Source organism: Suricata suricatta, chromosome 1, assembly GCF_006229205.1.
Source record: "Suricata suricatta isolate VVHF042 chromosome 1, meerkat_22Aug2017_6uvM2_HiC, whole genome shotgun sequence".
NCBI classification, from domain to species: domain Eukaryota; kingdom Metazoa; phylum Chordata; class Mammalia; order Carnivora; family Herpestidae; genus Suricata; species Suricata suricatta.
Genome location: NC_043700.1, coordinates 160,924,460 through 160,934,420, shown reverse-complemented (window position 1 = coordinate 160,934,420; position 9,961 = coordinate 160,924,460). Strand labels below are relative to the sequence as shown.

General features: G+C 43.3%; 1 protein-coding gene across 13 annotated transcripts in view; it reads left to right on the top strand.

Annotated features, from left to right (window-relative positions):
• The window catches only part of LIMCH1 (LIM and calponin homology domains 1), a 322,655-nt gene that overhangs the window by 233,774 nt on the left and 78,920 nt on the right, over positions 1–9,961 (top strand). For 12 of the 13 annotated variants that reach the window (XM_029946571.1, XM_029946550.1, XM_029946564.1 and 9 more), the window contains one exon: positions 2,468–2,720. In XM_029946571.1, coding sequence (XP_029802431.1) covers positions 2,468–2,720 — 253 coding nt within the window. Of the gene's footprint in view, positions 1–2,467; positions 2,721–3,772; positions 4,040–9,961 lie in introns of all 13 variants that reach the window. The other variant, XM_029946517.1, reaches the window with a different exon arrangement.

Sequence of the window (9,961 nt, the reverse complement as noted above, 5' to 3'; positions counted from 1 at the left end):
CCTGGTCTTATAGTAACTGAGCGCATACCATACCTGCCACTTTCTAGGGGCGGTGTGCCATCTCATTTAATCCTCACAACCGCCGTGAGAGCTGCGTCATCATCTCCATGTTCCAAGTGAGGACCCTGAGGAACAGAGGGTTTACATTTTGCAGAGAAATTAGGCCCTTGTCCAGAAAAATGACACTTCTTTCAACTGAGTCGCTCTGCCTCCGGGCATCTGCAAATTAACTTTTCTTGAACTGTCTGTTGAAGACATTTATCAGAGGGTAATTGTGGGAAGGAAAAGGGTGATCTTTAAACATGTTAAGCAACCTATTTGAGGCTTTCTCTAAGATTGTTATAGATTATATATTTTTATAGATACTGTACACAAATAAGGTTCATAGATTATAAAATTTTCGAAGTGAGAAAATTGAGACAGCCCCAATTCATTACTAAGCCTTCATCATTGATCTAAGAATCATTTTCTTTCACTTACTTATTCAACAAAGGACAGTGCTACTGCTAGTCAGGATGCTTTTAGCAAAGGACATTTCTCCAAGGGAAGTGGCCCACAGAGCAAGGAACTTTGGGCTGGAATCTAGAGAATGGAAATTGGGAGTCCTGGGGGACGGGGCTCTCTCTGCCCTTCTGAGCCTCTGTTTCCACCTCTTTTAAAATGGGGATAACGTCAGATCAGGAACCAAGTCCAAGAGTTTGGCAAGGTCAGATAGTGTTCATGTTTGTTTATAAAGCATTTCGCAGGGGCCTCTAAACATTACTGAGACAGACAGATATACTTGACGGAAGACTTGGGTGGGAAGGTGCTAATTTATGAATCAAAACCCAGCAAGTACTGAAATGGTCAAAACTTCAGAAGGGAGGCTGAAAAAGCAAGTGCCATGAATAATTCATCAGCTGCATATTTCATCTGCAACAATGAACAACTTGTTTATGGTCAATGCTTTTAACTTTTAAAGTCTTTTAAAAGCCATGAAATCATTTAATCTCCAGAGCAAATCATTTCATTCCTATTTTTACAGAAAAGGAGAGGCAAGTGCCTTAGAACCAGCCTAGGAGCCCGCAGCTCATTAGTGACAGATCCGGAGCTCTGACGACAGAGTGATCCACATTCATCGAACACTTACTCTGTACCAAATACTCTACCAACAGTTTACACGTGCCTGATCCCCCCTCCCAAAGCCCTATGAAGCCTGGGGCATTATTATCCTCACTTTGCATATTGGGGAAACTGAGGCTTCAAGAGGTGATGTCACAACTGCAGAGTCTCAAAGCTCATGAGTCACGGGGCTCAGAATGAACGGGCTCTGGCTGAAGACCCTGCATCTTGCCACATCTCTTGACTCAGTTGAAGGCTTTTGACAAAAGTAAAAAAGTAAATGTTATTTGCTCCCAGCGGAGCTGAATAACCTATTCGCGATGCTGCCCTTGGTTAAGAGTTCCCAACGAACTTCCACGAGGCAGCTACCTGTAAGTGTAGTGTGTTTGTTTCAATGACAGCTTCACTCTGTCAGGACTTACCCATCTTTGAGACTGAGACTCAGGAAAACAAAGATACGATATAATTCTTGAACCTTTGCCCCCAGAAAACTGATTTGGCAACAATTACATTGCCTGAAGCACTCTTTAACCCAAACCAGTTCATTTATTCATCAGATCGTCTGAGGATGCCCACTGGGGTGCCAACACACTGTGATAAGTGCTATGAATGACAGAAAGCCCTTGTTCTCAAAATCCCAGGTCAAAAGTGTAATGTGCCCAAAGAAAAGACTAGATTGGGCCACGGGGTTTGCAGGAAGGAAAGACTGCCTTCAGCTATGGGTACCAGAAAGGGTTCTGCTTTGGAGGAATATGCATTTATTATAACTCAGACCACTTCCTGGAAGGCAGACCCTTGGTGTAATCTCAGTCTGCCACTTTTCTGAATTGCTATTGTTCGTATATGTCTTTGCTCATTGATTACAACTCATATTCTCCAGGTGTTCTGTAGATTGGTTGAAGGTACCTCAAAGACAAAATGTTGTTTTATGACATTTCCTTTATAAACAGAGTCCTTGATCATTCTTATCTGTGTAGATATCTCCCACAGTGCAAGACAGTGCAGCAACCGGTGCTCAGTAAAAATTCAATTGGTTAATTTATATCTTTTCTTTGGAGAAAAGACATTTTGCAGAATCCAACAGGCTCTAGTTCCACTGCAAATGTTTGCGAGTCGTAATTCTCAGAAACAATTGGGTTTAGCTCTATTTTTCTAATTTGATCCCCCTCCCCCCCATTTGAGTTCAGAGCTTTTCCCAGAATAGGCTAATCTAGACAGATACTTCGGGTCTGTTAAGTGAATAACTGAAGGACAGAATCCTCAGGACCCACAGATCTAACCACATCCCTAACACGGCATGCTTGGCTGCTGGGAACCCCTGTGCTAGCCCGGCACACCTTTTCAGCACCCATCTTCTCTTCCCCAGGGAGAGGAAGTGACTCTGAATCCGACTTGCCACATCGGAAGCTGCCGGATGTGAAGAAGGATGACATGTCTGCGAGGCGGACTTCCCATGGTGAGCCGAAATCAGCAGTGCCTTTTAACCAGTACCTCCCGAACAAAAGCAATCAGACAGCCTACGTCCCCGCTCCCCTGAGGAAGAAGAAAGCAGAGCGAGAGGAATATCGGAAGAGCTGGAGTACCGCCACCTCGCCCCTGGGTGGGGACCGGCCCTTCAGGTAAGGCCTGCGCAGTGCCGCTCCGTTCTGGCTTGAGCACTAGCAGTAAAGGAACCACGGCGCCCGCACGCGGATGAGCCCAAATAACCATTGCAGAACTTTGATGTGAGATTACAAAGGGAGGTGGGCAGGACAGAGAGAGGCTGTGATGACAGAGTATAAACTTCATGAGCGCGCCTCGGACAGTGCCTGGCACACAGTAGGAATTCGAAAAATCCCTGCCCAAAGAGCAGATTTTTGAAACCACGTCTATCGACAGGACATTGAGTGTGAATCTGTCGTCCATGTCCTTCTGTGGAGACTGCCTGACTCCCACTCTAGTTAAATTAGGTGCAGAAAGTCTTATCTTCATGCAAAAAAAGTTTTTCTTAAATCTAGATACATAGTTATCAGGATGCAAGCTCGAGTAGATAAGGGACGTGTGGAATATACTCAGAGTCACAAGTAGAAACTCAATAAACGGGTGGCACATTGACCCGCTCATCTCTTCCCAGAAGTAAGGAGTGATTTCCCCTACACTCTGCTTAGGTTTTTCTCTTCATTCAGCAAGTATTTATCGAGCATCTAATACATGCCAGGTGCTGTCTTTGGCACCAGGGACTCTGTAATAAATAGAATAGAGTCCTTGCCTTTAAGAACCTTCTAGTCCAGTACAAGAAACCTACAATCTAGTCTACTCCTTTGAATAAAACCACCCCAATCATTGCTTATTTCTAGTAATCCGCCTGCTTTATCTGTGATTTCCACTGAATAAACATTTTATTTAACGTTTTAATTACTGGATAAAATGAATTTTCTCTTTCCAGCAGAAAAGGGTTTTAGCCTCTCAATATCAATTTTGAAATAGCTCTTGATGGTGAGATTGTGATGCATTGTATTTATTAACAAATTAATGGCTGCAGTTAATTTTCTTCACATGACCAGGATTGTGTTCATGCCACGACTTTTTTTTTTTTAATGAAAAGTAGTATCGGAATGGCCGGGAGATGACATACAGTCTGCTCTCCAGCCCAGGCTGTTAGTTTGGTAAAGTGTATTGTCCAACTCACTAGCTATCCCGAGACCATAGAAGAAGAGGGAAGTGAAGTGGGGTCTCCCTGCGAAGAGGACCCAGTGGACCCGATGGATCCCGGTGGGAAGCCTTCTGATGGTTTAGAATTAGCCACTGGCGGCGGTAAGGAGCAGCCACCCCAGGAGGGGGCTGTGACCATGGCCCCAGCTCCCACGTTGGAAGAAAGAGATGCCGTTGAAATCCAAAAGCGCAGGAGGCGAGAGCAGGCTGGAATCAAGGTCATGCCAGCAGCACAGCGCTTTGCCAGGTTCGCTGTGCGCGCTGAAGCCCGGCCCGGCTGGCTTTGTGCATGCCGGGGCTTTGGAATCTGGCTGGTGGAGTTTCCATCTCGTTTCCCACTTCCTGCTTTTCCCTTCGCAGCTCTCTTCCCAACCAAAGCAAATAGAAATAGCTGCTAGTCCCTATTCCAGGGCATGTCTCCGCCAAGAACTTGGTTGTTTCAATGGAGGGGAAGAGCGAGCTTCTTGCTATTTGATGAGACCTTGTCCTAGTCAAATCCTTGTGGTCAGTGACTTGTGGGCGGCAGGACTTACCTAGCAATAACATTTTCTTTTTCAATTGTTTGCGGCTTGTTAATTTTCACACTGCTCCTAAATGGCTCTTACCTTACTTTCCACATCACTGGGAAATAGTTCCTTTGAAATGGGGCGCCGTCTCTTTAGAAAGAGTAGTTGGCTTACAAAAATCCGTTTACTTTCTTTGTCCCAAGGGAGCAGTGAGATTGTGCTTGACTCCCTTTCTGTTGATTCAGAAACAAAGAATGGGGTAATTCCTTCTCTTAATTGTAACAAAGGCAAAAGTATACAGCCCTGATGACTTCATATTACATGTGTGATGGAAACCGTCATCTAAGTCACAGAAAACGATAATTTTACAGTTTAATGTAGTGTTTTGAGAATCTGGTTAGTTTTTCTCGTGTAATAACCACAAAGATCCTAACAAATTATAATGAGGCCAAAATCTAGTTGACAAATTAAAATTCATAACAGTGTGGCATTTGAAATTCCTTTGCCACTTGCTGTTCCATTTAATCGGAAGAGGTAGGTGACATACCCATTTTCAAGAAGAATAAACTGAGGATCAGTGATAGTAAGTGACTTGCTGGTCTGAGAGCTAGTTACCGTCGACCTGGTGGCCAGACTCAGATGTTGTGACTACAGTACCACGTCTGCCTCTCATACATTCACGGAACATTCTCCATGTCTCTGTACAATTCCAATTGTAGTTAGTGCCATATGGTCTCGTGCTCACACTGCAAGTCCCAGCACTGACTTACACAATTTAATCCTAAGAGTAGTCTTGTACTAATAAAAACCCAAGAATATACTTCTTGCCTGTCTGTGGTATCCCACAGATAAGTAGATCTGTCTTAAACATATATGTGCTTCTAGAAAACTCTATCATGAAAGTGTGCTTGTGTTACAAGCAGCTCTCTGGGTTTCTGAAATCATGAAAAGGTCGTAGAATCTTAAAAAAAATTAATTCCTGATATCCTATATATTTTGGAACAAAGACCTCGTCAGACACACATTTTTTTAAATGTTTTTATTTATTTCTGAGAGAGAGAAAGACAGTGTGAGCAGGGGAGGGTCAGAGAGAGAGGGAGACACAGGATCTGAAGGAGGCCCCTGCTCTGAGCTGCCAGCACAGAGCCCGATGCGGGGCTCAAACCCACAACCACAAGATCATGACCTGAGCTGAAGTCGGACGCTTCACCAACTGAGCCACCCAGGCACTCCAACACATATTTTTTCAACATTTGAGCATTTACTCATATCAGAGAACAGGCTAGATGCTGAGAATACAAAAATGAATAGTATCCGCTTACCACGTATCATTTTTCTGACTTTTCCTGCTTTTGTCTTCAAATCTAGGGCCCAGTGAGAGTAGGAATATAGGTAAAAGTATGAATTTATGAAAAACTTTAATCTTGATATCCTTGACATATATACCTTCATTTTTATCACATCTGTGATTTGGTAAAATTTACCAAAGATGCCATGATCTTCATTTTTTTCTATTTTATTATCATTCTCAAAGATTCCTATTCTGCTTGGTTAAAATAAATCTCACTTTTAAAAGTAGATTTTTCTATAATTGCCAACCTAGTTGAATATTATGTATATTGGCTATTCGGGTTTCTTCTTCCATAAATTGTCTCATATCCTTTGCCATTTTTTCCCCATTTAACAGAGTTCTGTTTATTGTGGTAAGAAAACTTAGCACGAGGTCTCCCCTCTGAACAAATCTAGCTGCACAGTATAGTTTTGTTAACTATAGGCACAGTGTTATACACTAGATCTCTAGAATTGATTCATCCTGCCTAACTGAAACTTTATGCCCATTAATTAGCAACTTCGTGTCTCCCCCTCCCCCAGCCTCTGGCAAGCACCATTTGACTCATTGATACTATGTATTTGGCTCTTAGATACTTTGTATAAGTAGAATCATGCAGTATTTTCCCTTCTGTGACTAGCGTATTTCACTTAGCCTAATGTTCTCAAGGTTCATCTATATTCTCATATGCTGCAGAATTCTCTTTAAAGGCTGAATGATATTCCATTATATGTAAATATCACAGTCTCTATCCATTCACCCAGTAGTGGACATTTCCATTGTTTCCACACCTTGACTATGTGAATAGGGGGGCAATGAACATGGATATTTCATAGTGCTGCTCTCTCTTCCAGATCCTGATTTCAGTTTTTTTGGATAAAGCCAAAAGTGGGGTTGCTGGATCACATAGTAGTTCTATTTTTTAAGTTTATTTACCTATCTTGGGAGAGACAGAGCAAGTACGCAAGTGGGGGAGAGGCAGAAAGAGACAGAGAGAGAATCCTAAGCAAGCTCTGTACTGTCAGCTCGGAACCTGACGCAGAGCTCAGACTCACAAATCATAAGATAATTACCTGAACCAAAATCAGGAGTCAGACACTTAACCAACTGAGCAACCCAGGCGCTCTAAGGTAGTTCTATTTTTAATTTTTCAAGGAACCTGCATATCATCTTTAGAGTATCCAAAAGAGTAACAAGGGATGAGTGGGGAGCTCCATTGAGCTAACTCAGGACACCCATGAATCATGATGATGTAGAAAAAAGAAGAGATTGGCTGGAAATTCCATGGGTGTATTGGGCCACGTCAGTAACTGTGAGGTTTATTTTTTAATGAAATATTGAAATATTTTATGACAGTTCCCATTCTGTACACAAACCTAGAATCATGGTTAGTTTACAAATGTAAAATTTTTAAATATAAACATTTAAAAATGTTTTTGAGAGACAGAGTGAGAGAGACAGAGATGTGGGCAGGAGAGGGGCAAAGAGACAGGGAGACACAAAATCCGAAGCAGGCTCCAGGCTCTGAGCTGTCAGCACAGAGCCCGACGCAGGGTTTGAACCCACAAACCATGAGATCATGACCTGAGCTGAAGTCAAACGCTTAACCAGCTGAGCCACCCAGGCGCCCCACTTTACAAATGTAATCTGATAGATGAATATTACATTTATGTGCTAATTTTTGCTCCCATCCACGTTTCCTGTTATCTGGCTTAATTTTTTTTTTACATATTTTGTCCAAGTTAGCTCTGTTAAGCAGAAGTTCGCAGGTCCGTTAATATCACCACACTTTGGATCTTCTGACTTAACATGTGAAATTGGGTTCAGGAAAATTATGCATATTTCCAGAGAATGTCCCCAACAGCAATGTGACACAGCTGCTCCAAACACCCAGAATTCACTTGTCAGCAAACTGTTCAGTGGCTAGCTTACTCATAAACCTTTTATATATACCGTGTCACTAGCCTGGCCTGTCTTTGTATCTGTCACTTTTTGCAGCCTTCAACAGACTTGAGAGCCATTATATGTTTATCCACATTTGAGATTCTGCTTTTAATGTGGCTTAACTGGAATGAAGCACATGCCACGTAGATGAAAAGGCCTCTTGGTGTCTGGAATATAAGAATAGAAGACATGTACACATGCTGATATCTCTTAACACATTGAACCTCTTGGCCACCACGGCTTTGAACCCAGCAAGAGGCCCAGTATATGTCCTGTGACCCATTTTGTAGCTGGGAAAGTCTGCATTTGGAGACGTGGGTAACAAGATGGAGTCATAGATGACGGATGGAGGCACACAGACGAAGAACAAGGCTTTAATTTTGTAGACTGTTTTCTTCTTGTTTTTTTCCCAAGTCTTGTCAAGCACCTCCTTGGATTATTCCTAGTACGGTATATAAAAAGCAAAAGTTCATGTTATTCCATTTTCACATGAGTTTAGAAGCCTAGAAATCCCAAGCTTCCTGTCAAACCATATATTTGGAGGTATCTTAGCATCGAGGGACAGAGAATAGGACTTCTTAATAAATGTGTGGAGTTTAATATTTATTAGAGTCACCATTGAAGTTAAAAGTATATAGACTATTTTTGCGTCTGTTTTAGTTTACGATTAAGTTAGCTTAATTACCCCCAAATCTGAGACGCTGCCAAAAATAGCCAAGATTTCTGTTTTTAAGAGGATAAAATAGGAACCAAGATTCACTTCCCCTGAATTAAAATGCCATGGAGATTTGAGTTCTCTTACTTGGTGGTTCCCATTGGAGAAGTAAACTTCTTTTATTTTTTTTTGAGCTGAATTATAGGTTTCACGTGATTGTACTTCTTTTCTAATTGTTTTCATATGTTTCAACACTCAGTCTTTTCGGCTGGTCTGTGGATCTTCTCAACCACATAGTAATTAATTACAGAGGGGGGAAAAAAGGCCTCCAAGGAACAATAGGCATTTTTGAAAACGTTAGAGGAAGAGTAGATGCAGCCGAGTGCCAGACTCGTAGTCCTCTGCACCCTGCCCACCAGACGCCCGTGTCACGGACTGTTGCCGAACCGACCCTTGGGGATCGGGGACCAGACACACGCAGAGCTGGCGTGAGCCTCCGGGAGTCTGGACGCGGCAACACTACCGGGCACCGGCTGAGCAGGGAGGATTCTGGGGTTGCCCCTGGCATTCTCGGGAGGCCTAACGGATGCTTCCGGAGAGCCCGTTTCTTTCCGTAGGACAGACTGACTGCGGGTCTGAGCTGGCTGCTCGCGTCTATTACCAAGTGAAAAGGGGTGAAAGACAATGCCACCTCTTCCTTAGTTGAAATCATTATCTCGTTCACGGAAGTATATAACTGTGAGACAAGAGCTTTTCCTTTCCCCTCACCTGCTTCATTCGGGCCCACATTCTCTCCCGCCGAGATAGCCTTGCTCGTTCTAGAGGGGGCTGGGCAGGGTTGCCAGGCTGGGGGCAGGGCTTGGCATTTCTTGTCTCACACTGAGCGGGATTCCTTCTCAGCGAAGCAGGGCCCACGGAGCAGCCCATCTCCCCAGAGTGACTCGTCTCTGAAGGACTTGGAAAAAATTAAAATGTCAGACCTTCTCCAAGCATATCAAGCCAGATAGCCTGAGTCTGCCCCTTAAATTTGTTTCATTTATCTAAATTCAGGGGACCGGGGCCGGATGCCTCAATAGTCTCCTCTACAAAGGAGGCATGGTAAATGCTGTCGTCCAGGCCTGTCGTGTGTGTCTGGAATATGCTAGCTGCTCAGAGAGTTGTAGCTGGTGAGAACTGAAGGAGAACGAACTGAACCTTTCCAGTAGACCGCCCCTGGGGCCCTTCAGAGGAAAAAGAAAAGACCATCATAAAGCGTTATTTAAAAATTTTAGTCATGAGACACCTGTGAACACAGTTCCACGTATCTGCCTTATACATATTATTTATTCCCACATGGCCAGTGTCACTCACCCAGAATTTGTGTCGTTTTTCCCCCCTCTTTCTCTGAGTCTGCCTTGAAACTCCGAATTTACAGGATTCAAGCAAGTAGCGGAAAATCTTTCATTAGGACCGTTTTGTGAAGTGGGCAGGGAGTGGCTTTTCAGTGGCCAATGGTACAGAAAGCTTTCTTCACCCTCTTTTTTTTTCTAAATTGAGATCATTTGAAACAAGCCTTGCCACGCTGGGCATTTAGCCGAAAAAGAAACACCCCAGGGAATTTGCAGCCTGGCTTGGCCTCATGTGATGCAGAGAACACCAGATTCTCCCTGCTCAGTGTGGCGTCACAAATGGACATGGTCATTTGCATAACTGCATATGTTTTATTCTGAAGAATTCTGCCTGAGTTGGGGAGAT